Source organism: Podarcis melisellensis (genome assembly GCF_964234715.1).
Source record: "Podarcis melisellensis genome assembly, chromosome: 5".
NCBI classification, from domain to species: Eukaryota; Metazoa; Chordata; class Lepidosauria; order Squamata; family Lacertidae; genus Podarcis; species Podarcis melisellensis.
Window position 1 is genome coordinate 89,961,390 of NC_138537.1, and position 27,248 is coordinate 89,988,637.

Sequence of the window (27,248 nt, forward strand, 5' to 3'; positions counted from 1 at the left end):
AAGTTAGGTCGCTATTAATATCTTCATGCTATAAGGGGCGGGGGGGTGGGAGGTGGGCTGAGATAGAATAGTTTGCCTGAGGCCACCTAGTGAGTTCAAAACAGAGGCAACATTCCATCAGGACTTCCCGGTTCATAGTTAGCCTGTTATACCAGCTCTCTCTCATGCACTGAGGCTAGAATGCCAAAGAATTTCCTTTCCTTGGTTAAGACCTGTTTGCCTCTGGTTCATCTGACGACATATTCTAGTCTTTGGAGACTTTTACCAGAGTGGAGGATCACAAACACCTTTGGTGCAATTGTTCCACAGAAGTAGCCAGTATGCTTCGTTACTTCCAAGTTACGGGAGGCGTTGGAGAAACATTCTCTCTGATGTGTGTAAAGCATGGGTAGGCAAACTAAGGCCCGGGGGCCGGATCCGGCCCAATCGTCTTCTAAATCCAGCCTGCAGACCGTCCGGGAATCAGTGTGTTTTTACATGAGTAGAATGTGTCCATTTATTTAAAATGCATCTCTGGGTTATTTGTGGGGCATAGGAATTCATTCATACAGTGGTACCTCAGGTTAAGTACTTAATTTGTTCCAGAGGTCCGTACTTAACCTGAAACTGTTCTTAACCTGAAGCACCACTTTAGCTAATGGGGCCTCCTTCTGCCACCGCGCTGCCGGAGCACGATTTCTCATTGTTTGAGCACGAGCACAAAGTTCTCATCCTGAAGCAAAGTTCTTAACCTGAAGCAATATTTCTGAGTTAGCAGAGTCTGTAACCTGAAGTGTATGTAACCCGAGGTACCACTGTATTTTTTTCCAAAATATAGTCCGCCACACCCCCCCCCCAAGGTCTGAGGGACAGTGGACCTTCTGAAAAAGTTTGCTGACCTCTGGTGTAAAGCTAGGGTTCGGCTCTTGCACCAAACGAATTTCTCTTCCACTATCTGTATTTTATGGAATAGGTTTGATAACATGCCACAAACAGCTGTTGTGTCCTTTACAAGGTACATGGTCCACAACTGAATAGGGCAAATTCGTAACCTCTCTCTAGGCTTCAGTATTCTTAGACAATATTTCTTAATAATATTGTTTATAGCAGTTAACACAAACAAGAAAACTGCTGTAACTGGTGAGGAATCACTTATATGAATTAACCTAATCCTCAATCGTTTCAGTACTTGTCAATTATCCGCCTTTATCCTCTCTTCCTTTCCTGTCTTTCAGCTTTCTTCTCTCCTTTCAGTTCCTTCTCCCCATGACTGTTAGCCAGATGACTTGGTCACCATTTGTCCCTCATAAAACGCCCCCCCAAAACCATGCAGTAGCGTTGCTCCCTGAGTGGGGCTTCTCCTTGTTCCTCATTAAGGAAGAACTACAATTCTTGCATGGGTGGCACTGTGGGTTAAACCACAGAGTCTGGGCTTGCCAATCAGAAGGTCGGCGGTTCGAATCCCCGCGATGGGGTGAGCTCCCATTGCTCAGTCCCTGCTCCTGCCAACCTAGCAGTTCAAAAGCACGTCAAAGTGCAAGTAGATAAATAGGTACTGCTCCGGTGGGAAGGTAAACGGCATTTCCGTGCACTGCTCTGGTTCGCCAGAAGCGGCTTAGTCTTGCTGGCCACATGACCCGGAAGCTGTATGCTGGCTCCCTCGGCCAATAAAGCGAGAGTCGGTCACGACTGGACCTAATGGTCAGTGGTCCCTTTACCTTTAACCCAGTGAAAGGGGGACACGGGTGGCGCTGTGGGTTAAACCACAGAGCCTAGGACTTGCTGATCAGAAGGTTGGCTGTTCGAATCCCCGCGACGGGGTGAACTCCCATTGCTCGATCCCTGCTCCTGCCAACCTAGCAGTTCGAAAGCATGTCAAAAGTGCAAGTTGGTAAATAGGTACCGCTCTGGCGGGAAGGTAAACTGCATTTCTGTGCGCTGCTCTGGTTCACCAGAAGCAGCTTAGTCATGCTGTACGCCGGCTCCCTCGGCCAATAAAGCGAGATGAGTGTCGCAACCCCAGAGTTGGTCACAACTGGACCTAATGGTCAGGGGTCCCTTTACCTTTTTACAATTCTTGCAGTGCCCCTTTGCAATGTTACTTCTTCCGAGGCAGGGTGCTGCTGATGGGGCACACTTTGACATCACACCTGTGTGTAGACCGCATTTGTGGGGGATACTAACATCTGGGAAAAGGTTCATGCAACCTGTGACTTCGCTCTCAAGCCATAGGCACCCGAGCAAAGCATTGCTGGTGCCTCAAACAGCATCTAAGAATGTTTCAGGTCCCAAATGGATTTGCCCATCAACTTCTCCCTTCACTTCATGTAACCTGACAGACTCAGTCCACCTTGCTTGCCCTCACAACTCCTCCCACACCAAAATTGCATACACTCCAACATTTCTCCAGTGAAAACAGGAATGCCCTATGCCATTATTATTATTATTATTGTTGTTGTTGTTGTTTAGTTGTTTAGTCGTGTCCGACTCTTTGTGACCCCATGGACCAGAGCACGCCAGGCACTCCTGTCTTCCACTGCCTCCTGCAGTTTGGTCAAACACATGCTGGTAGCTTCAAGAACACTATCCAACCATCTCGTCCTCTGTCGTCCCCTTCTCCTTGTGCCCTCCATCTTTCCCATCAGGGTCTTTTCCAGGGAGTCTTCTCTTCTCATGAGGTGGCCAAAGTATTGGAGCCTCAGCTTCACGATCTGTCCTTCCAGTGAGCACTCGGGGCTGATTTCCTTCAGAATGGATAGGTTTGATCTTCTTGCAGTCCATGGGACTCTCAAGAGTCTCCTCCAGCACCAGAATTCAAAAGCATCCATTCTTGGCAATCAGCCTTCTTTATGGTCCAGCTCTCACTTCCATGCATCACTACTGGAAAACCATAGCTTTAACTATACGGACCTTTGTTGGCAAGGTGATGTCTCTACTTTTTAAGATGTTGTCTAGTTTTGTCATTGCTGTCTTTTTCTTCTTCTTCTTCTTCTTCTTCTTCTTCTTCTTCTTCTTATTATTATTATTATTATTATTATTATTATTACAGTGGTACCTCGGGTTACAGACACTTCAGGTTACAGACGCCGCTAACCCAGAAATAGTACCTCAGGTTAAGAACTTTGCTTCAGGATGAGAACTGAAATCGTGTGGCGGTGGCGTGGCAGCAGTGGGAGGCCCCATTAGCTAAAGTGGTACCTCAGGTTAAGAAAGGTTTCAGGTTAAGAACGGACCTCCAGAACGAATTAAGTTCTTAACCCAAGGTACCACTGTATTTTTTTATTATTATTATTATTTATTTATTTTATAGCCCGGGTTGCTCCAGCTACTCTGCGTGGCTTCCAACGTAGCGAAAAACATAATGAAACATGAAACATTAAAAAACTTCCCTAGACAGGGCTGCCTTCAGATGTTTTCTAAAGGTTGTATAGTTACTTATCTCCTTGGCTCAGGGGTCGGGGTCACATAACTCCATACCTTCCAACATTTCTCCAGTAGAAATAGGGAGACGCCCTAAGGAAAAGCGAGACATTCCAGGATCAATTCAGAAAGCAGGATGGCTTCTGTAAATCCGAGACTGTCCCTGGAAAATAGGTCTGAGATTGTGGACCACCAAAGATAATGCTTGGCTTCTCCCATTGGCAGGGATCTTTGGTCAACGCTTGGAAGACACAGTCCAATACGAAAAGAAGTACGGGAAGCACCTGGCTCCCCTTCTGGTGGAGCAATGTGTGGATTTTATCCGGGAGCATGGGCTCGCTGAGGAAGGACTCTTCCGCATGCCTGGGCAAGCCAATTTGGTGAAAGAGCTGCAGGACTCCTTTGACTGTGGGGAGAAGCCTCTGTTCGACAGGTGAACTGGCATTTTTTAAGGGAACACTAGGAGAGCTGCAAGTCACCCACATGGGAGATTACCTGCCGTCCCCGTCCCCTCCTCCTGAGGAAGGAGGATCGCCACCGTATTTAGTTTAGAAAATATCTGAGTTCAGCTGAACCTCCCAGGGCAGTGCACAGTGGTACCTCGGGTTACATACGCTTCAGGTTACATACACTTCAGGTTACAGACTCCACTAACCCAGAAATATTACCTCAGGTTAAGAACTTTGCTTCAGGATGAGAACAGAAATTGTGCTTCGGCGGTGCGGCAGCAGCAGGAGGCCCCATTAGCTAAAGTGGCGCTTCAGGTTAAGAACAGTTTCACGTTAAGAACGGACCTCCGGAACAAATTAAGTACTTAACCCGGGGTACCACTGTACAATTACAAAAAACAAAAACAAAAAACACCATATTATAAACACTTAACGATGATTAACCAATACAGAAGTATCCGTGTCTGTTTCTTATGCTAGATCACAGGTATGTATCACTGGTAACATAGACATCATCTCTGGGGGGCCCGAGGCACCCTCAAATTTCTTTACCGTGGGGGCCCAGCCAGCCAAACTAACATGTGGTGCTCTGCATTTGCCATTCAAATGGGGGGGGGGGGTGCCACATCTAGTGATTATGTGGGGTGGGGCTTACCTGGCCCCCATGGGCGTAGCCAGGATTTATGTTAGGAGGGCAGACTTTATGCTAGCGGGGGGCAAAACCTCAGTTATTTAACTATTTTTATTGATCTACTTGATTTAGGGGGGCAGTTGCCCCCTGCCCCCTCTTGGCTACACCCACGCTGCCCCCTATAGTTTATTCAAGTTGGCACCCCTGTTGGGGGGCCCAGATCCCCTCAAATATTTTATGGGGGGCAAAAGGACCTTGTGAGTTGGCTCCTATAGTAGGAGGGAAGAACAGTGGCTACTTTTCCTTCCGTGGTGGTTAGGAGGCTTAAACATTATCAGGTAAGTACAGTGGTACCTTGGGTTACATACACTTCAGATTACTGACTCCGCTAACCAAGAAATAATACCTCGGGTTAAGAACTTTGCTTCAGAATGAGAACAGAAATCGTGCAGTGGGGGCGCGGCGGCAGCAGGAGGCCCCATAAGCTAAAGTGGTGCTTCAGGTTATGAACAATTTCAGGTTAAGAACGGACCTCCAGAACGAATTAAGTTCTTAACCTGAGGTACCACTGTAGTAGCGAGGCTGGTCCATGGCAGGTAGCCTGCACATCAGCAAGAATGGCGTAACTCGCAAAGCAACAGCAGCCACTCAAAAAGCTGTTGTGCAACATGTGGGAGGGAGCAGGGTCATGGTAGGACAAAAAGATAGACTGTCAGGATGCTGTCATCGGCTCCCAGTTGGTTGCCCAGGAAAGCAGAAAGACAATGGAAAGTATCTCACATTCCTTTTTTATTTCCAACGTTACAGAGAGGGGCTATAAAACCCAGCCTCTTGGATAATGCCGTTGTCCCAAGTGAATCTCCACTCCCACTGAGCCTCTTGGGCTTGCCGATCGGGAGGTCGGCGGTTCGAATCCCCACGACGGGCTGAGCTCCCGTTGCTCGGTCCCAGCTCCTACCAACCTAGCAGTTCGAAAGCACACCAGTGCAAGTAGATAAATAGGTACCATTGTGGCGGGAAGGTAAACGGCGTTTCTGTGCGCTCTGGTTTCCGTCACGGTGTCCCGTTGCACCAAAAGCGGTTTAGTCCTGCTGGCCACATGACCTGGAAAGCTGTCTGTGGACAAACGCCGGCTCCCTTGGTCTGAAAGTGAGATGAGCGCCGCAACCCCATAGTCGCCTTTGAATGGCATCCAGGGGTCCTTTACCTTTACCTATCTAGTAACCTCTAGGGTTTCCCCTGCCCCCAAATTATATTTTATGAAGTTTCAACATTTTTGACATACACAGTCCAACAAACATTTAATTTTTTCGCCTCTCTTGTTTTTGTCGAATTCCCTTTCCCGTGGATTGGTTGATTCTCTGTTTTCTGCACCCTACCTTCTCCCTGTTAAATCATAACCACAAGACTATAATCTGATTCCTCAAATTCTGCTCGCGAGTTCATCATACTATAATATTTCTTTAAATAGTCCAAAAAAAGGGCATCCATTCTTCCATAAAACGCCCATCGTTACATTCTCTTAAATCTTGCTGTTAATTTTTTGGGGGGTGGGAATTTCTTCTTCCTTCCATTTCTGCACATAAAGAATCCCAGCGGCTATTGTCACATGCATAAACTACTTCATTTTTATTTTATTTTTTAAAGTAACCTCTAGGTTAGATTACTGCAACTCATGATGCATGGGGTTGTCTCTGAAGACTCTGCAGAATTCAGTGGCCAGATTGCTCACCAGGGCAAGATGGTTTGAGCATATAATACCAATCCTGGCCCAACTGCACTGGCCGCTAATTAGTTTCCGGGCCCAGTTCAAAGTGCTGGTTTTGGCCTATAAAGCCTTAAATGCTTCAAGAATACAATACAGTAAGCCCCCAACTTATGCACATTTAACTTTTTCAAAAAAAAAAGCTTTAAAGAGGGCAGGAAGTGAAAAAAGACTTTGGCAATCCCACTTGACATCGCACCCGATGTGTTTTTGACTATACATGATTTTGGCTTTAGGCGCAATCCCTGGAACGTAACCCCCCACATAAGTTGAGGGTTTACTGTAGCCTGCCCTGTGGAACACCCTCCCACCAGGTGTCAAGGAAATAAACTATCTGATTTTTAGAAGACATCTGAAGGCAGCCCTGTTTAGGGAAATTTTTAATGTCTTTTCTTTTATTGTTTTTAATATCCTGTTGGAAGCCACCCAGAGTAGCTGGGGAGGCCCATCCATATGGGAAGGGTATAAGTAATAAATATTATTATTATTATTATTATTATTATTATTATTATTATTATTAATCTGAAGTCCTCCTCCATGAGAGGTCAGGAGAGGCAATGGGCCTTTTCTGTGGTGACTCCCTGTTTGTGAAACACTCTCCCCAAGGAGACTTGGCTGGCACCTTCATTATACATATTTACTTTGGCTTTCAACTATCTGTGGCCTTTAGGAAGTGAGTGGAATGTTTTTAATGGATTTCTCTTTCCTCTTTGCATCTATATGGGGTTTATTGTCCGTTTGGTTATAAGTCACTTTGCTCTGGACCAGAAAAAAAGGACTGACCACTTAGATAGATAAATAAACATGTGTTTCAAGGTATCTTTTAGTTTTAGTTTTCATTTAGGCGATTTCGGAAGCCTGCCCATCTTTGCCAAGGGCAACTGCAGAGTTTCTGACTCAGCTGCTTTGCATCTTGCTAAAACTTCCTCTTTTTTTCTTCCTTTGTTGCAGCAACACCGATGTCCACACAGTAGCCTCTCTCCTGAAACTTTACCTCAGAGAGCTCCCAGAGCCTGTCATTCCTTTTGCCAGATATGAAGACTTCCTCTCCTGTGGGCAACTGCTTTCTAAGGACAAAGGAGAGGTCGGTAAACACATCGCAAACTCACAAACAAACCTTTGTGCAAAGATCAATCAAACGGGGGGTATTTTTAGGGGGTGATGAATTCCAAAACAATAATTTTATTCTTATTTAGCTTCTTTACCTGCTCTTCACCATGAGGTCCTAGACATGTGACAGCAATATAAAAACACAGTACAGTGGTACCTCGGGTTACATACGCTTCAGGTTACACACTCCGCTAACCCAGAAATAGTGATTCAGGTTAAGAACTTTGCTTCAGGATGAGAACAGAAATTGTGCTCCAGCGGCGCGGCGGCAGCAGGAGTCCCCATTAGCTAAAGTGGTGCTTCAGATTAAGAACAGTTTCAGGTTAAGTACAGACCTCCGGAACAAATTATGTACTTAACCTGAGGTATCACTGTATTAAAATCAGCTAAAACGAATTGCCATCACAGGAATAGGTGCCGTAGGTGGGGAGGGAATGTGACAAGTTTAGGGACTGCCACAGAATATGCCCCTCTTCCCACCCCCATAACCTCTGAGGTGGAACTACAGTGGTGCCTCGCAAGACGAAAAGAATCCGTTCCGCGATTCTCTTCGTCTAGCGTTTTTTTCGTCTTGCGAAGCAAGCCCATTGACAGCTTAGCGGATTAGCGCTACAGCGGTCTAGCGGCTTCTAGCGATCAGCTGTTAAGCGGCTCAGCGGCTTAGGAAAAGGGGGGAAGTGGGGGGAAACCGCGGGAACTTGCAAGATTTTTTCGTCTTGCGAAGCAACCCCATAGGGAAATTCGTTTTGCGAAGCGCCTCCAAAACGGAAAACCCTTTCATCTAGCGGGTTTTCCGTCTTGTGAGGCGTTCGTCTTGCGGGGCACCACTGTATACAGAGGAACCCCTCTGCTGATTCATTCCCAAGAGGGGGTGTAGGAAAAGAGGGGCTCTTTCAAATATGTAGGGTTTTTGAACCCTAATGTGAGCACCTCGAATTGGGCCCAGAAGTGAAGTGGCAGCAAGGTGCAGCTGTTTTAAAATGAGGGCGTTGTGAGATTGCCCCTGCTGGTAATCTGGCTGCCGAGTTTCTGAGTCGACCTCTTGGAGTCAACTTCAAGGGCTGCCCCACGTCAAGCGCATTGCAGTAATCCAGTCTGGAAGTTACTAGATCATGGAATGCATGATCATGGAATATCCAAATGGGGCCATAACTGGTGAACCAGTCATATTCGGAATGGCACTCTCCTAGCCACTGAGGCCACGAGTCTTCAAGGCTGGATCCAGAAGTATCAGCAGGTTAGGAGCTCTCTCGTTCCAGGGGAAGACAACTCTGTCCAGAACTAGACTAATCGATCTCCCCAGATCGCCATTGAATATAGGGGCTGGTTGTGTGTTTGGCCCTAGTTATGGAGTTATGGAGCTTCATTCTGCTTTCGTCCCGTCCTTCAGGGCACTCAGGAACTGGCAAGGCATGTGAGAAGTCTTCCGCAGGCCAACTACAATCTCCTCAAGTACATCTGCAAGTAAGTCATGTTTATGGGAGGAGGGTGGGAGTATTGGCCCAAGCAATCTTTCCTTTGGTTTTGACAACAAAGATCAGACACTGAAGCCCTGGGAGCGCTATCACCAGAAGAGTTAAGAAAGCCACTGCTGCCCAACTAGTATTGGCATGGAACTTTCTTTTTCTGGACGATGGAACTGATGGTCTAACAGAGAGATAATCACCAGCAACAGCATAACTGCTTGAATGTCCTGTGCATGAGCTCTTTTGCACTCTTTCTGCTCTCCCAAATTATGGACAGGGCATGAAGGCTCAGGCCTACTCAGTTCCATAATTGTACTCTGCCAATTGCTCGTGAATATATCTATTCAGGGGGACAAGCATGGAGGCATCCCAATTTCTACTCACAATGGCTTTGATGCCTAGAGATAATGACTTGCTAAAGCAACTCACTCTCCTCTGCTGGAGGTTGAGGACCACAGTGCAAGTGATAATGAACACCAGGGCCTCATCTAGGTCAGGATGAGTATCCAAGGAGAAGCAAATTTAGACTATGGGTGCAGCCCTCAGTGGGTCCAGCTTGCTGAGTTTGGGAAGATGTTGTCTCAGCAAAGGCTCGGAGTCAACTGAAGCTTTGGAAAGGCCATCAGGGCTTGCCCTTTCAATGGCTCCACCCCACTGGAAGACCTGTTTGCAGTATTAAAAGGTGCTGTAGCCTATTGTGGCAGTCACATGCAACTGGGTGGTGGTAGAACAGAAGAAGCTGCAGGGGAATCATCCTCAGATTCTGGAGATGATGGAAAAGGCACATCCTCAAGCTGTAGCAATGTAGAACAGAGAGATGAGCTAGAAAGAGTGTTGCTAACGCCTGTCTTGGGGTGACTTGCACTGTTCTCCTAAACGTTAACCGTAGCAGTGCCTTCACTCATTGGTTAACAGCATTGAAAGGTGGTAGTAACTAGTTTCTAAGAAACAGCAACAGTTGGTCAGAATAGCATCTGAACTTTTGGCCTCATATCTCTAGTTCTATATGGGCTAGAGCAGGCTTCCTCAACCTTGGCCCTCCAGATGTTTTTGGCCTACAACTCCCATGATCCCTAGCTAGCAAGACCAGTGGTCAGGGATGATGGGAGTTGTAGTTTCAAAACATTTGGAGGGTCGAGGTTGAGGAAGCCTGGGCTAGAGACTTGCTTTATAAAAATTAATACAAGGTGTGACTGGAAAGTTTGGTGAATGGTCACAGAAATCGGACTGTGAGAAATATTCAAACATACATACCTTACAGACCTTCAAAGTAGCCCCCTCTGATAAAATGCACCATTGGCAACATTCATAGAACTGTTGGAAACTTCTGGAGAAGTCCTCTTTTCGTACTGCTTTCAGTTCCCTCATCATAGCAGCTTGGACGTGTGGAATGTTGGAAAATTCGTGCCCTTTCAGTGCAGATTTCAGTTTTGGAAAAAGAAAGAAATCCGGTGGGGCCAGATCGGGAGAATATGGAGGGTGGGATGACTCAGTAACCTCAATAACAATTTCATGCAGAATATGCAATTCTTCCGCCATCATTTGGACGGACAAACGCCAATCCCACATCAATAACTCACGAACTCTGTCGACATTTGCTGCCGTTTCGCTCGTTGATGGTCAGCCAGACCGAGGGGTAATCTTTGATGGTTTGCCGCCCTTCACAGAAATGTTTAAACCACTCACACACTGTATTTCAAGCTACAGCTTCATCTCCGTACACAATTGTGAGCATTTCATGGGTTTCCGATGCCAATTGTATGTTCGAATATTTCTCGCTGTCTGATTTCTGTGACCGTTCACCGAACTTTCCAGGCACACCTTGTAGGTCAAAAGGGCACGAGTGCCATGGCTAGAATCTGCAGCTAGGTGAGGAGGGGCAGTGCCACACACCTGGCCTCCTGGCAGCAGCGCTGGTGCCACTTACTGGGAGGAGAAGTGAGGTAGTGAGGGGTTGGGCACTGTGTGGATCCATCAGCGGGACTGCCAGATTAATTCCGCCCATGTGCCCTCCCTGTACCAGCCTCCCTGCTGTCTCTCCCTTCCTGGCAAGTGGCAGAAAGCTGCTGCCAAGGAAGTCAGGTGCACAGCACCACATCTCCTCAGTCCTCACCAATAGCTCCTGGCTAGAATCTGGGTCAAACCTGGCACCATGCCAACCTTGTGCTGTGAGAGACACATGGTACTCCTTCACATGTGTGGTGGTAGTGGTGGTAGTTTCACTGGAAAGCAAAAGTCTGGAAGCTTCATCAGAGGAATGGCAGGTGGAAGGTGGCTGCTTAAATTTTTCTCTTTCCACTATCAAATCACCTGAAATTTTGCCATTTGCAGGGCAAAGATCTCCTTCCCCTGATAGGTAGGAACAGGGTGTGTGAGTTTTGAGTTAAAGGGGTAATCTCTTGGGCTTTCACTGCCTATCATTGCCTCTGGTGCCGCTTTTGTGCAAAGTAAAAACATCAGGAGACTCATCTTGTATTTCCCACATATTCTAACTTGACCCTTAGTAAAGAGAGCCATGGCAGTAACACAAGTGGTAACTCCCCGCTCTGGTCTTCTTCCTCCACTGAGAAGAATTGGTGGTGAATGTAACTTTCACTTCTCTCTTGGGTGGGGTCTTTTCAAGATTTCTCGATGAAGTTCAGTCTCACTCGAGCCATAACAAGATGAGTGTCCAGAATCTTGCCACTGTATTTGGACCAAATATCCTTCGGCCGCAAGTAGAAGATCCGTTAGCTATAATGGAAGGTATGCACTTTATATTCCTAAGGTTCTGATGCATATTTCAGGTGTGTGTGGACAATTTCAGCAGCTATAGAACCTGTGACTATTCAGTTGTTGAATGCATAAGAATTCTAGACAAAATACAAAGTCAAAGCAGACCCACTGAAATCAGTGGTCCAAGTGTATAGGTTTTAGTGAGTCTCCTCTGAGTAGGGATATCAGCGCAAATGTTTGCAAAGCTGGCTGTTTCCACCTAACTCTCTGAACATCAACACACAGGTACTTCCCTGGTCCAGCACTTAATGACTGCTTTGATAAGCGAGCACGGTCAGCTCTTTGGTGCCTCTCTGATGGAGGGCCCCGGCGAGCACCCACATGGCACAATAGACCATCTCTCCAAGGACAGCAGGCCGGACCGCGAGTTAGAAAGCCCCACGGTCAACCCTGTGAGCCAACTCTTAAAGGCAGCTAAGGAGCAGAACAGCAAAGCAGACTGCAGCTTTCCTGCAACGAGCCCCGGCAAGAGAAGGCAAACGTTGCCCACCTGGAAATACTCCTTTCGGCAGCAGGGGTCCGGGTCGCTCAGTCACAAACTGGGAAGCTCTTTGTTGGATAGCCCCGGTTTCCCTTCCGGTGGGAACTGGCTCATGAATGGACTGTATTCCCTTCAAGGCCACTGCAGGCCATCCTCAGGAGGGCGGGCCACAGGTTCGCCTCAGAGACTATCCACCTACGACAATGTCCCCACTTCCGGCCTCTCTGTCAGCACCCACAGTAGCACCAGTGCCACTTGGTCGAGCTCATCCTGCGAACTCTCTCTCGCCGTGGATTCCGTCAGCAGCTGCCCTGCCTGTCGGGCCAGCGACTCCTCGGCCTTGAGCTCTCTTCAGGTGGAGTGGGCCACGGCTAGTTCCTTCCCGCAAAGCGAAGCCTGCTTGGATAACAGCGGGGAGAGGTCAGGGGCGTCCTGCAGCGGTGACAGTGATCCAAACAATGGGGCGTCTGCTTCCAAAGACTCCGCCCACTGCTCTGGAGCCCTGCAGAGTCTTGTCGCCGAGCTGAAGGCAGAGCTGAGCAAACAAAGGATTGCGTATGACTCCAGTATCAAAAGGTAAGCGTTCCAGAAGGCAGGCGAATAAATGCCTGAGAGTCGAGACAAGAGGCTCTGAATGGCTCTTTCTTGGGTTGTTGTTTTCACCTGGAACTCACCGGAACTAAGTTCCGGCACCTCTCAGGTGGGCGCCATTGCCATTATACGAGAACAAAGGTGTTCATGGTGAGTTCCGGCACCTTTTTTCCCCCTAGAAAAACAGCACTTTCTTTCCCTTCCATGTTGACTTCATCTTACCCACTCAGTAATCTGAGAAATTAGAGGTTTACCAGGGCTTTTTTTTCAGCCAGAACTCACTGGAACTGAGTTCCAGCACCTGTCAAGTGGGATCCATTACCATTGTAAGATAATAAGGTGAGTTTCAGTACCTCTTTTTCTAGAAAAATAGCACTGGTTTAGGCCATTTAGAGGGATGCAGGTGGCGCTGTGGGTTAAACCACAGAGCCTAGGTCTTGCCGATCGGAAGGTCGGCGGTTTGAATCCCCACGATGGGGTGAGCTCCCGTTGCTCAGTCCCTGCTCCTGCCAACCTAGCAGTTCGAAAGCACGTCAAAGTGCAAGTAGATAAATAGGTACCGCTCTGGCGGGAAGGTAAACGGCATTTTCATGCACTGCTCTGGTTCGCCAGAAGCGGCTTAGTCATGCTGGGCACATGACCCAGACGCTGTATGCCGGCTCCCTCGGCCAATAAAGCGAGATGAGCGCTGCAACCCCAGAGTCGGCCACGACCAGACCTAATGGTCAGGGGTCCCTTTACCTTTTAGGCCATTTAGAGATAGTGTTTTAGGAAGACTATTTAACAAGAAATACCATGCTCATGCCAGGGATAAAAACAAAGGACAAGAGGACAGCTTCTGATTTTTGCCAAGATTTACTTGGATTTGGGTTTTCCCCTCCTGCCTTGGAGATGTTGCCTTTTTGGAAGTCTCTGGTGTGCTTACAATTGCACACATACCCCCCTCCACAAAAAACCAGGGGAATCAGAGAGCTTAAGCCGCAATGTCCATGCTGATGTGGGAATATGTTTGACATCAGCTTGCACTCAGGGTGCTTCATGATGAAGTAATTTCACTTCCACTATATCTTGTAGTTCATGGTAGCACAAAGAGAGATACAGAAAAAGTATTGGTGCCATGTAGATTTGCTTTAGCATTTTGGAGATACATTTAATAAAAGGTTGAATGGTGTTTCCGCACAGGGATGGGTGTGAATACCTCGGGGGTCTTCCCTAAGGTATTTTGTTTTCCCACCACTTCAGCAGGCAAATACTACATTTTTAGAGTTACATAATAGGTTAGGTAAGCAGTCTGCATCTATAGATTTATGTGCAACTGAAAAGTTTGCATACACAAACTGAGGGCTGGTCCTGCCGTACATCAAGGGCTGGATCTAGAGATATTTAAAAACACTATAAAAAATACAGCTCCCAATGGAAAGTTTGATTGACTTGGGATTGCTGCTCTACAGCACCATCTGGTGTCACATTTTTATAATGTATTTATTGTTGTTATGTATGTATGTTTGTATGTATGTATGTATGTGTCAGTGCCTAGGACTTGCCAATCGGAAGGTCGGCGGTTTGAATCCCCGCGGCGGGGTGAGCTCCCAAATTTCGGTCCCAGTAGATAAGTAGATAAATAGGTACCACTTTATAGCGGGAAGGTAAACAGCATTTCCATGTGCTGCGCTGGTGCTGGCTTGCCAGAGCAGCTTCGTCACGCTGGCCACGTGACCCGGAAGTGTCTTCGGACAGCGCTGGCTCCCGGCCTCTTAAGTGAGATGAGCGCACAACCCTAGAGTCAGACACGACTGGCCCGTACGGACAGGGGCACGCCAGGCCCTCCTGTCTTCCACTGCCTCCCGCAGTTTGGTCAAACTCATGCTGGTAGCTTCGAGAACACTGTCCAACCATCTCGTCCTCTGTCATCCTCTTCTCCTTGTGCCCTCCATCAGGGCACTTTTCCAGGGAGTCTTTTCCAGGGAGTCTTCTCTTCTCATGAGGTGGCCAAAGTATTGGAGCCTCAGCTTCAGGATCTGTCCTTCCAGTGAGCACTCAGGGCTGATTTCCTTCAGAATGGATAGGTTTGATCTTCTTGCAGTCCATGGGACTCTCAAAGAGTCTCCTCCAGCACCATCACATAAATTGAACTGTGTAGCTGAGTCCATAGTGATATGACATGCTTCCAATGGCACCATGTGAGGGAGATAGATGAAGGCAGGAATTGGTGTCTGAATGGTGCAGACTTTTTAAAACTGTTGTCCCTGTGTGTTGTATTTGGGTTCTACTTCAGGCAGGAAAATGTCCTGCGCTAGTACAGTACAAAACAAAGTTGGTTGGCTGTGTCACTATGGGGACATGACTTTCCCAGGCTTTCTATGGCAGGTCGTCACATCACAGATAAACATGTGGAAGCATTTGTTAACTTGTTCCTGCTCTCTCTTGGCTTTAAGGATTGAAGAAGCAAACACGGAACTGAGGAAGAGGGTGGCAAGATTAGAAGAGGAGCTTGATAAAGAAAAGAAGAAATACACAATGCTGGCGATCAAGTTGCGGAACTCTGAGAGGGCTCGGAATGATGCAGACAAGAGAAACCACCTCCTGCAAGAAGAGATGGAAGATTTCTTCAAAACTTTGGGGGATTTGACTGCAGAAAGCCAGATGGCCAGCCCCCCAAAATAAAGAGAAGCCGCCAGCCAGATTCCTCCTGCCCTGCTCCCCACTTCAAAATGGCATGGATCAATTTTGCCCATTTGCTTGCAGTGGTGTGGGAAAACTTTTGCTAAATTACTAGCTTACAAACATTATAGTATTGAACTGCCAGAGAAGTTGTTAACAGCTGAAGATAAATGATAGATTGGCAAGGAAGTTGTTGAACCTCTTATCTGGAAAGCAAGGGGGATTGTTATCATTTCTAGCAGTTTCTTTTCAATGGCCCAGGGCAAGCGTGATACTGTGCATGGTTGCAAAGTGCTTGAACTCTGCTGAAGAAATGCGCTGCCTTCTCCTATGCGGGAGCACAAAGTTCAGTTTGCAACATTTAACTGATCTGCTAAATTAAAATGAACCCGCATAGTCAACATTTCTATCCTATGCATAACTGCTTGCTTGCATAATCAATACTGCCAGCTTACGGTGTCAACAGCAACTGATTATTATGAATTAAATTTGCATGCCGCCCTTCCTTTGAAGCTCCAGGGGCAGTTCAGAACATAAAAACACAAAATACCAACACAAAATGCACAATAAAAGCAAGGTCATATGCAAACCAAATCAATACCCCCCCCAAACCCCCCCACATTTTAAACAGTGTGACGCGGCAGCTAAAAAAGCCAATGCAATTCTGGGCTGCATCAATAGGAGTATAGCATCTAGATCAAGGGAAGTAATAGTGCCACTGTATTCTGCTCTGGTCAGACCTCACCTGGAGTACTATGTCCAGTTCTGGGCACCACAGTTCAAGAAGGACACTGACAAACTGGAATGTGTCCAGAGGAGGGCAACCAAAATGGTCAAAGGCCTGGAAACGATGCCTTATGAGGAACGGCTAAGGGAGCTGGGCATGTTTAGCCTGCAGAAGAGGAGGTTAAGGGGTGATATGATAGCCATGTTCAAATATATAAAAGGATGTCACATAGAGGAGGCAGAAAGGTTGTTTTCTGCTGCTCCAGAGAAGTGGACACGGAGCAATGGATCCAAACTACAAGAAAGAAGATTCCACCTAAACATTAGGAAGAACTTCCTGACAGTAAGAGCTGTTCGACAGTGGAATTTGCTGCCAAGGAGTGTGGTGGAGTCTCCTTCTTTGGAGGTCTTTAAGCAGAGGCTTGACAACCATGTCAGGAGTGCTCTGATGGTGTTTCCTGCTTGGCAGGGGGTTGGACTCGATGGCCCTTGTGGTCTCTTCCAACTCTATGATTCTATGAAAAGCCATAGAATGTTAAACCAGCTAATGGCCTGGTTGAAAAGGAACGTTTTTGCCTGGTACCTAATGATGTACAATGAAGGCTCCAGGTGAGTCTCCCCAGGAGCATTCCACAAGCAGGATGTGAGCAAGGAATCCCCCAGGACTCCGGCATCTCTCAGACTGCATTATTTTATGGAGCTCCATTCACCAGAAGGGACAACCCTGCTACTGGTTCACTTCCTTTCAATTCTCTTCAACCTCCAATGAAGTTTAGGATGTGTTCTATGATGCCCTTTCCAAACAAGCTACGTTTTAGGAGAACCTCTGTTGAAAAGTGTTTTGGAGTTTGACCCACAATACCCAGCTGCCCAAAAGCCACACGAATCTCCTCCTCTGATGTGGTTTTGCACAACATGTGGCTTATTATAATTTTTATAAGTAGCCCTACTTTCTGCCTCTATTAGATCTGTTTGACATAGCGGGGAAGGGCTGTGGTTGTGTTCTCAGATGAGATAGGGTAGGCAACAAGGAGAATGCTGGAGGCCCCGGAAAAATGTCAAGTGCCTTCAACCAAACGATGGAATTTGAGGGACCCAGTACGCAAAACAGCATTTAAACAGTTCAGAAACATTCACAGGTTTTGCAAAAATGGCATTAAGTTTGTTTCAGGGAAACCAGGCAGGTGAGACGCTGGATAATAGACATGCGCACAATAAATGTTTAAGAAGAAATTGCTTTTCTGGGATCGGAGGAAAGAAAGATAAGAGTGACTGTAATCCACTGCCCAATATCCAGACGTGGTTAAGCCTCTTTAGAATCTCACAAGCAAGACAGAGCCCATGCACACTGTTTAGCATCTGAGTGTAATCCTCAGTTAAGGTGTTGATTATTTTTTCCAGCTATAGAAAAGGGAAACATTCATTCAAGACACCACTCTGTCCATCATTCTGTACTGTGGGCTTCAGGTTAAGGGCTTCAGGACTTGGGAATTTTCAAGAGTTGTCAAGCGAGCTCCCAAAAATTAACAAAGAGCACCATTTGCATCATTTTTCAGACCAGCTCTAAGAACTATAACCAAACTAGATATGATGGCTGCTGTAGACTTTGGTTTCAAGATCTGGGGGCACCAGAATCTCTAATCTGGGCCCATAATGCCATCACTGGTTCAAACATCAAAGCTCACCCATTCCTCAAGGACCATAACAAGATGACACACTTTTACTCACTGCCAGGATGCCATGGTTCAAAATTAAAGTAAACAAACCTATTTAACATAAGTAAGAGCCTTGTAAATCCCACTACAACTAGAGGGAGGGGGTCCCAGTTCTGAACACAACCCCCCAACCCTTTAAAGTGTGGTAGCAGTTCAGCTTAAGCTGGTAAAGCACCGCTATTGTTGCCTGTGGTTTATACATTTATTGCTTTTTCCTGCTAGTCTCTCTGCTTTGCAGTTTCTGACCCCAAGAAGTGGAGAAGATAAAACGAGAATGCCCTATATGAATCAATAGCTCTATTTGAATCTATGTGAATTCACTGGCAGAGGAGGCACAGGGCAGGGGGGTATATAGCTGGTTGAAAGAGTATTGAACGAGAAGAAAGCCAGGGTCTACAAAGGCACCATTATATTCTGGGATGGAAAGAGGTATGGAATTGCCCTACCGAGGGTAGTAAGGGGCAGGGTTAGAAAATAAATGCCACTACATCATCAAAATCTGGACCACATGGCAAAGTTTCCCCATCTTCCCCTACCCACCCGTCAAATCTACTGCCTGCCATTCTGTCACTTTCCAGAATGGCAAACAATGTGAAATCTCCCAATCCTATTTTCTCCCATGCTGCCTGAAAACATTTGCTTTTCTTGCAGCCACTGAAAACAAACACAGACCAAACAAAAATTTGAAAAGAAGTAGCCTCTCTTTAAAAACAAGCAAGCAAGCAAAGAAACAGACTTTCGCTTCCAAAGAACTGGATGGATAGAACCAAACAGTTTCAGGCAAGATTCAATTCTCTCAGCCTTCGTGGTTGTGTCCAACAAGATACTTGTGCTATCGTTTAATATTTGCTTCTGTAGGCAGCACTGATGTACAGTTTTGTTCACATTTAAATCCACTACACAAAATACTTCTATCTACGCAAGGCAGTCAGCACAGCCTAAATTCACAAACATTGCATTTCCTAAGGACAAATTCCCAATGATTGTTTTACTCACACAGAACTTAATCGGTTGCACAAAAAATATCATTCAATAATGTACACTGTAAACAGTTAACATACTTCAGTGAAGAGCAGCACCATTTTACATTATATTTAACATTTCTACATAGTTCGTTGTTGATGGTTGGTTGTTGTTTTTTTAAGGGAGCGCGCCCAAAGTTGGGATCTCTGTGCTGAAATGCTACCCAATTCTCATGGCTTCAGAATGACCCACTGTCAGTTTTTTTTGGGGGGGTTTCTATGCCGCTCTAATGACACGGTGAGGCAAAAGAGGAACGCTGTCAGTGCAGCACAATGGACGTTCCTGCAGCATCATCTTATGCAATGCATTCGCTGCAGATCCTGAAGCAACAGGATGCTGGGTAAGGAGAAAGTGCTAAATTTGGGGGAAAGAACGCTTTATAAACTAAGAGATGCACTAGCCTGAATATGCAAGGAAGGTAGAGAAATGAGGACCACAGAACCATATTCAGTGTGGGAAACATGAATTTGCATTGTTAATCTATTTAACTATGGGGCAAGTTAAATTTGCATGGCAAAGGCGGCGTGATCTATCATACTTCTTCATCTTGTTTTCAGTGATTCCTTTGGGCACAAGAAAATGTGACATTGTCAGAGCTTATATAATGTTCCCTATATACCACAGGAGATGTCTCTGTTCACGACTGCTATCTCCGTGGCTATACCTTAGCCTATAATTAGATAAGTTTAACCACTCAAATGGCTAAAAATAAAACATTTAGCTTATGGACTGAAAAAGGGTGTGCAACACACAAAGATACCCTAATAAAATGATTCCAAAACTCAAGTAAACCTTAAATAAAGCTGTCGTGTAACAAACGGGACAGCAATGTTACATTTAATAATGTAATTTTTAAAAACGAGGTCCACATCACAGTAGTAAAACATATGCAAATTTAAAAACTCATGATAAAAATTATTAATACTGTACAATTTATTACAGGAAAGTATTGTGGCTTACTTTTAAAACGCAACTTAAATTAAAATTAGCACTCTGAAATGAATCCCACAATTACTTCTGAAAACACGCCCCCAAATAATACCACCAATTTTTGTAACTAAGAGAACCCCGTCCCCCAGTACGTCAAGTAGTCATCTACAGCAACCCAGGGGACCTGCGGAGGCTTCTAGGCTGCTGTCTGTATCGGAGGCCAATGTTGGGTCAGTAGACATTGAAGAGTCGTCATTGGCAGATGACGATGAAGAGGGATGCCGAGAACCATTGATCACTGCTGCACCTGTGCTATGAGAAACAGAACATCAATTCGGTTACAGAGAGACTGGCCTCCTTCACTGGCTCGTTTTCACTCTGACTGGCCATTAATGCACTTGGCTCATAACAGGCTGGTTAAACTTAAGTCTTGTAGAATTCAGTTTTAGGTTACCCAGGACAGCACATCAGCTAAGTGTAAGCTTAGAGCTCATTCCAGGTTAAACGTTTCAGCTTTCAGCCCCACTTAAAACCAGTTAAAAACTAGGATCTACTTTAAAACAACCCCTCGAGTGTCAGCTTTCAGTGCCGTTTTAAAAAACCAGACAGTCTAAGTTGCAACTTAAAGCTAGAGGGCAACTTAGGTTCTAAAACAAAAACCAACCAACCACCCTCAGTTGAAGCTCAAGATTAAGCTTATCACAGAGTTAATAAGTGCTGTATATGAGCTAAGTGGAAGGGTAAGACTCAATCCAAGTTAAAAGCTCAGCTTTTGGTTAAGTTTCAAAATAAGTTAAAAATCAGCTCAATTTTAAAAAGTCCCACAGGGAGTCAACTTCTTGCAATCCCAGAGGTCCTTCACTGCCCATATCTTTACCTTAACCCACCTTTGTCAACCCCCCTGACAAAAAAGAATCCATTCATGGGGGTGGGAGATGTCCCCAAATCCCATTTCAGATTTCTACTCACTGGAACCGGGTACAGCCCAATAATTGAGCCACTCCTCCTTGCATTTTTCTAACAAGGCGCTCCTGACTGGAGCAACAGCTGGGGGAAGCTAGTCAGGGCTACAAATCAGGGCAACCAAGCCAGGGAGTCCATTTTGTGAGCAAAGAAAAAAGGGTGGCCCAGTCGGCAAAGCATCTCAGCCTGTGGCAAAGGGTCATGTTAGCTGGTGAGTCTGGCAGTAGGAGTGAGGCGGCCAGAGCAGATTACTCCCCTACAAAGCTACTGATGTAAGAAATGCCACGATCCACAGTAAATCTACCTAACAAACAGCAGGCACTATAGATAGAAAGTCAGGAGGGGTCTAAGGGCTATCAATCATACTGTGCAGAATGTTACATGCCTCTCTGCTGGACAGAGGTTGTGGATGGGTGCTTGGTGCCATGAGCTCCTGGCCCTCAGGGATCAAACTCGTCCCCGTGAGGCCAAGGCAGCTGACTTCAGGAAGCTGAGAGTCAGAGAGGTTGGGGGACAAGGCCTTCAAGGGATATGATAACAGCACCCCACTGCCAGAGTTGCAAGCCTTCCATAGTCACAGAGAATGAAGGCCCTGGGGGGTGGAAGTTGCTCTGAAGAGAAAAAAGAACCCTTTGGTAGGATGAACAAATATGCCCACAGAGGATACGCCTCTGGAAGTTGGGGGATTCCATCATTAGGGGCGCAGGTGAGCTTATGACACGTGGGCAGAGTGGAGGGTGACTTGCCTGCCTGGCGCAAAGGTTTCAGTTGCTGTGTGTTGTCTACGCCAGAAATGGGCTCCAGTAGATCTCTGAGTGGTCTGAAGTAGATCAGCAAGGATGTCTAACTCCCAGTTATTTAAAATGGAAACAAACAAAAAAAACCCTCCCCCAATTATAGGGCTCCAACCAAGACCAGGTAACCAACAGGGATCTCCTTCCTGAATTACAAGGCAAACATGGGTGATTCAGGTGAGGTTTGCATATGCCCAAGTCAGATTACACTGTTAGCTAGGCAATGCAAGTCTGATCAGGGATTTCCTGAAGTCCTCAGTCTCTCTGGGGGCCCCCAAAAGCTGCTTTTTCAAAGTGACAGACAGAAAGCAGACTAGCAAAACTCTCTGAGCTCAAGTGGAGAAGCAGCCTTTAACTCAGTGAGTTATTTCTCCAGAGTTCAGCAGTCACAAAGATTTGGGAAAGGGCTGATGGAGTAAGTACTGAAAACTGGATGGGATTCACCAAATGGATCCTGCCAGCAGAAGCCCAGCGCAAGCAAGGCTTTCCACTTGCATAACAGGGATTTCCCCTCCTCAACTGGCTTTGTGGGGTTGGATAATTCCATCTGCCAAGCTGATACGCTTGCACTGATGGGATGTTTGTAAGACAAAAATGTTGAACCTGTTCCTTCATTATTCCACCTCATGTTCTTAAGGTAACATCTAGCAACAGAGAATTGAGATTAGTGTTTGTATCCCTCAAAGACTTTTTCTGAGGTTGGATAGACCCAAATAGGCCCCACAGACATGAGACAGCTGCACATGGCTATTCACAGTGAAGGAGGCAGGTCTATTTACTGCATGCAGATATTAACAGATCTACACCTGCCACCTTGTTGCAGGGGAAGAAGGTGAATGACTACTAATGACTACTAAAATGACTTACTATAACATGGCAATAATGGGTAACTGGGTATGTGTGTAAAATGCACATGAGTACTGTAGAGCAAGTTGCCTGGTACAGACAGTTCTTCTCCAAGTAGTGAAGGTGGAGGGGAATGTGGAAGGGCTGTCCTCGCTTCCTTCTCCATGCTCCAGCACAAACACCTGAAGAGGGCTAAGTGGCAGAAACTAGAGCAACAGCACTTTTATTGTAAACCAACCTAAAGGAGGCGGTTGTCCACATATAACGCCATTCTTGGTTCTCTCCTCCAGGTCCATAACTTCCTTGTAAATCAACTCTGAAAATCACCAGGTATAGTGTTATCCATACAGTATTTCAAACAAGCCAGAGAAACAGACTCCTATATAATAAGTATCACATGTTCTATTGAACATAACTCTGTTGATCAAGCAGAAAGCAGAGAATGTAGTACATTAGGCAAGTCAAACAATGCACCCGTGAAATACCGCCGTTCTGCTCCACTTTGCAAAACTGAGCAACTCACTGAGCAAACAGCTTCAGGGTTTTCTTGAGGATGAGCACATAAAAAAGCATTTTGAAAAGGCCACACCCACCCCGACTCCTCGATATCTGCAGGCAATGCTGGCTTCCTTAAATGCTTCTGCGTCAAATGAGTCTTCAACCACAAAACTAGCAAAACTTCAGAACACTATCAGAAACAGAAAATCTACCCAAGCAAGAGACATCAAATACACAATGGGTGCCTTTTCCAAGAGTTAGTATTCTAGAAAAATACAGAGGCATGGATATTAGTCCTGAAGAGAGGGGGCCATTATAGTGCCTTTACAGATCCCATTTGGATGTATCAAAAGAGAGTTAATGGATACTATAACACCCAATTCTTAAAATGTGCAAGGGGTTTTAAAAGCAATGCCTTTATCAAAGTTCAAGGAGAAGCCCCTTTTATAACTCTTAATTCCCACACATTTTGTTCCAAGTTTCTCTCTGACCTTTGTTCTCTCCTTTTCTGCATGACTCTGAGCCATACAACTAACTGCCTCCCTGGCCATGCAAAGATGATGATACTTACACAGGATCGTATTCTTTCACTCCACTTTAATTAACTTATTCATGATACCCACACTTCATTGTTCTTTTCCAGCTACAAGCAGATTAGATTTTGTACTTCCTTCATAAGAAGGCACTGAAATAATGGATACCAATCTCCTACTTGACCTAGCTGTGAGCACAAAATGATAACTGAACATTAAGTACAGTACTCCTGCGATTCATTGCCCTCTTTGTGGGCTTCCCAAAGGCATCTGGTTGGCCAGTGTGGGAAACAGGATGTTGAACTAAATGGACCTTTGGTCTGATCCAACAGATATCAATAAGCTGTATATGAATAAGCCTGCACAACTTCTACCTTCTCGGTAGTGGCGCCCACCCTGTGGAACGCCCTCCCATCAGATGCCAAGGAAATAAACAACTATCTGACTTTTAGAAGACATCTGAAGGCATCCCTGTTTAGGGAAGTTTTTAATGTTTGAAGTTTTATTCTGTTTTTAGTCATCTGTTGGGAACCGCCCAGAGTGGCTGGGAAAACCCAGCCAGATGAGCGGGGTATAAATTATTATTTATTTGTGTTGTTGTTGTTGTTACAGCAGTAAAGGCTGAGAAAAAGAACCACCAACCAAGCCAAGTGTTCAGGAACCTGCTGATCTAGAAAACTGTTGGGGGGTGTTATTCCCAACACAGTTTGTGGGGGCAAATGCAGTTCCCACCACACTTTAACATCTTAAAACAGTGCAGCTTCATTGGTAATAATATTAACACTTAAAGTATTAACCTCACCTTTCCATTCTTCTATTGTGTGCTCTCTTTCATCCAGCTGCTTGTCTGGTATCTTTGGAGGAGGCTGAAAACAAAAATGTAGCAGAAAACTGAATAAAAGTTAGCAAATATAAATTTACGCTCTCAATTTCAGAATAATCATGCATTGATCCCAGGATATTAATACCAGACAGGCCCTCAATTTATTATTTTGCATTAAACACCAGCCACGAAATTCTCCAAGGACCTATCATTATGTAGAATTTTTGTTCCTGCTATGTCACTGGGGGAGGGTATTGTGACAAGGGCCCAATGTTGATCGCATGGCTAGAGGTAAAGGTAAAGGGACCCCTGACCATTAGGTCCAGTCGTGGCTGACTCTGGGGTTGCAGCGCTCATCTCGCTTTACTGGCTGAGGGAGCTGGCGTACAGCTTCCGGGCCATGTGGCCAGCATGACTAAGCCGCTTCTGGCGAACCAGAGCAGCACACGGAAACGCCATTTACCTTCCCACCGGAGCGGTACCTATTTATCTACTTGCACTTGGACGTGCTTTCGAACTGCTAGATTGGCAGGAGCAGGGACCGAGCAACGGGAGCTCACCCCATCATGGGGATTCAAACTGCCGACCTTTTGATCGGCAAGTCCTAGGCTCTGTGGTTTAACCCACAGCGCCACCCGCGTCCCGATCACATGCATAAACATAGATAATTTAAATGGACCTTTTCCACAAGAAGTGGCATAACTTACACTTGTGCCTCTAAGCTGACCAACGCTGCTTTGTAGGAATACTGTACATGCCCAGCATTCCACTTGCATTTCCCTACATTTCCTGCTACACAGCAGGATTCTGAAATTCACTGAGTCCCCTCTATGTTTAGGCTGCTAATCAGCAGTGCTAATTCGTGTGCTAAAATGTCTCCTCAAGCCACTTCTGGAAAATAATCCCAATGCTACAACTAGCTGTATGCAGCATAATAAAGGCTTAGGAGTTATGAGTGCCAAGCTGCCCCATGATGCGTAAGACGTCCATGAGTTGGACATCAGCAAAGTGGAAACGACAATACAAATGAAAATCCCGCCCCACAAATAAATAAATAAATATTCATATAATGACACTTGCAGCATAACTCAGAAACTCTGAAGCTTGCACATAATGTGGAGGAGTCATTAAAAAGCATAATAATAATAATAATAATAATAATAATAATAATAATAATAATAATAATCTAGTGCTGAGCCAAATGCTCTTCAAGTTATTTTGAAGGCCCCTCCTGCCAGGGCTTAATCCTACCCTTTTCACAGATATTTGGCAGCCAAATTTTATCTCCCTTTCCCTCTTTTGCAAGCAGTCTTAGCTTCGTGACATGAAACTGCTAAATGGGGTCATTTGGAGTTTTGGAGCAATATCCTAACGAAACAGAGCTCTATTTCTCTTTTACATCGGCAGGTGAGGCAGTAGATGTGCTGGACCGCTGTCTTGCCTTGGCAGTGGACTGGATGAGAGCCAGCAAGCTGGCACTCAGTCCAGTTACGACTGAGGCACTGTTAATGGACAGTTCCCTAGACTGGACAGATGGGGAGTCGCCTGCTCTTGAAGGGGTTGCAGTGATCAGGGGTCAGCAAACTTTTTCAGCAGGGGGCAGGTCCACTGTCCCTCAGACCTTGTGTGGGCCGGACTATATTTTGGGGGGGAAATGAACGAATTCCTATGCCCCACAAATAACCCAGAAATGCATTTTAAATAAAAGCACACATTCTGCTCATGTAAAAACACCAGGCAGGCCCACAAATAACCCAGAGATGCATTTTGAATAACAGGACACATTCTACTCAAGTAAAAACACACTGATTCCCGAACCGTCCGTGGGCCAGATTGAAAAGGCGATTGGGCCTTAGTTTACCTACCCATGAGTTACACTTCCTCTGAAGGAGCAGATACATAGCTTAAGGTTACTTCTGCATCCTTTGCTGTCGCTTGAGACTCAGGTGACCTCAGTGGCGCGGAGTGCCTTCCACCAGCTTCGGCTGATGGCCCAAGCTGCGCCCCTATCTGCGCAATGCATTATACGTGGGGCATTTGGCTTTTATCTATGGCCTTCTACAGTGTGTGGGATGTTTTAATGTATTTCTTTCCCCGGTTTTCATGTGTGTGTTGTTGTTTTCAATATAAGTCACTTTGAGGTGCCATAGCAAAAAAAAAAAAAGTGACTAATATATTTCATGTAAAAAATTTAATGATGGCTGCTACACAGCCAGTCAGATTTAGCTATGTGCTGTGAGACCCCATAGAGGGGATGGGGGGGGGGGAGTCCTGAGATTCAGAGAATCTCTTTATATAGATATGGTTTGTTTTTTACTTTTCGTTTACAGTGGAACCTTGGGTTGCAAATGTGATCCGTGCGGGAGGCACGTTCGCAACCCAGTCTGCGCACACATGTGATGCGATTATGCGCTTTTGCGCATGCGCAAAGCATGTTTTGGTGTTTCTGCGCATGAACAAGCGCTGAAACCCAGAAGTAACCCGTTCCGGTACTTCCGGGTTCAGCGCGTCCATAACCCAAAAACATGCAACCCATAGCATTCGCAACCCAAGGTATGACTGTATCTGTATTTTGTAAAATAAAAAAATGACTTCAAAAACAAAAAGAAGAGAAGATTTAGCTATGTGCCAGGGCAAACAGAGCCTAGGGATCATCTCAGAATAAAGTAGTTTTAGGACCACTTTCCTTCAAAAGGGAGTTGATTTCTATTCTGGCAAAGCTTTTTGCAATGCCTCCCATTTTGGCTCAGCTTATCCTGAACCTTCTGAAACTCCAATTCAATAATGTAAAGAGTAAACTATAAGCTGTAGAGCAGACAATCAGCCTTTTGGGCTATCTTCCGGCACCAGACACCATGATCCGTGGTGTCCCTGTCAGCAAAAGAATCCAGATTCTAAATAATAAATAAAACTTACTGCTTCTGCTTCTGAAGGGTCATACCAGACATTGATGTATGGGTGCTGTAGAGCTTCATCTACTGAGATTCTTTTTGATGCGTCGATCACCAGCATTTTGGATAACAAATCTCTTGCCTGACTGGCTGCAGGAGTAACATGTAACATAGGATG

The 27,248-nt window shown here is 45.7% G+C and overlaps 2 protein-coding genes across 7 annotated transcripts in view; one reads left to right on the forward strand and one right to left on the reverse strand.

The window, feature by feature from the left end:
- Nucleotides 1-15,729, forward strand: part of ARHGAP22 (Rho GTPase activating protein 22) — a 38,107-nt gene extending 22,378 nt beyond the window's left edge. For both annotated transcript variants that reach the window (XM_081911749.1, XM_081911750.1), the window contains 6 exons: nucleotides 3,625-3,832; nucleotides 7,196-7,328; nucleotides 8,745-8,818; nucleotides 11,444-11,565; nucleotides 11,821-12,652; nucleotides 15,103-15,729. In XM_081911749.1, the coding sequence (XP_081767875.1) occupies nucleotides 3,625-3,832; nucleotides 7,196-7,328; nucleotides 8,745-8,818; nucleotides 11,444-11,565; nucleotides 11,821-12,652; nucleotides 15,103-15,331 (1,598 nt within the window). In that variant the 3' untranslated portion in view covers nucleotides 15,332-15,729. The remainder of the gene's footprint in view (nucleotides 1-3,624; nucleotides 3,833-7,195; nucleotides 7,329-8,744; nucleotides 8,819-11,443; nucleotides 11,566-11,820; nucleotides 12,653-15,102) is intronic.
- A 2,722-nt stretch (nucleotides 15,730-18,451) lies between these two features.
- MAPK8 (mitogen-activated protein kinase 8) overlaps nucleotides 18,452-27,248 on the reverse strand; it is a 28,047-nt gene continuing 19,250 nt past the window's right edge. For 4 of the 5 annotated variants that reach the window (XM_081911804.1, XM_081911807.1, XM_081911805.1 and 1 more), the window contains exons 10-13: nucleotides 27,096-27,220; nucleotides 24,159-24,222; nucleotides 22,564-22,641; nucleotides 18,452-20,029 (exon numbers count right to left, since the gene is read on the reverse strand). In XM_081911804.1, the coding sequence (XP_081767930.1) occupies nucleotides 19,884-20,029; nucleotides 22,564-22,641; nucleotides 24,159-24,222; nucleotides 27,096-27,220 (413 nt within the window). In that variant the 3' untranslated portion in view covers nucleotides 18,452-19,883. Of the gene's footprint in view, nucleotides 20,035-22,563; nucleotides 22,642-24,158; nucleotides 24,223-27,095; nucleotides 27,221-27,248 lie in introns of all 5 variants that reach the window. The other variant, XM_081911808.1, reaches the window with a different exon arrangement.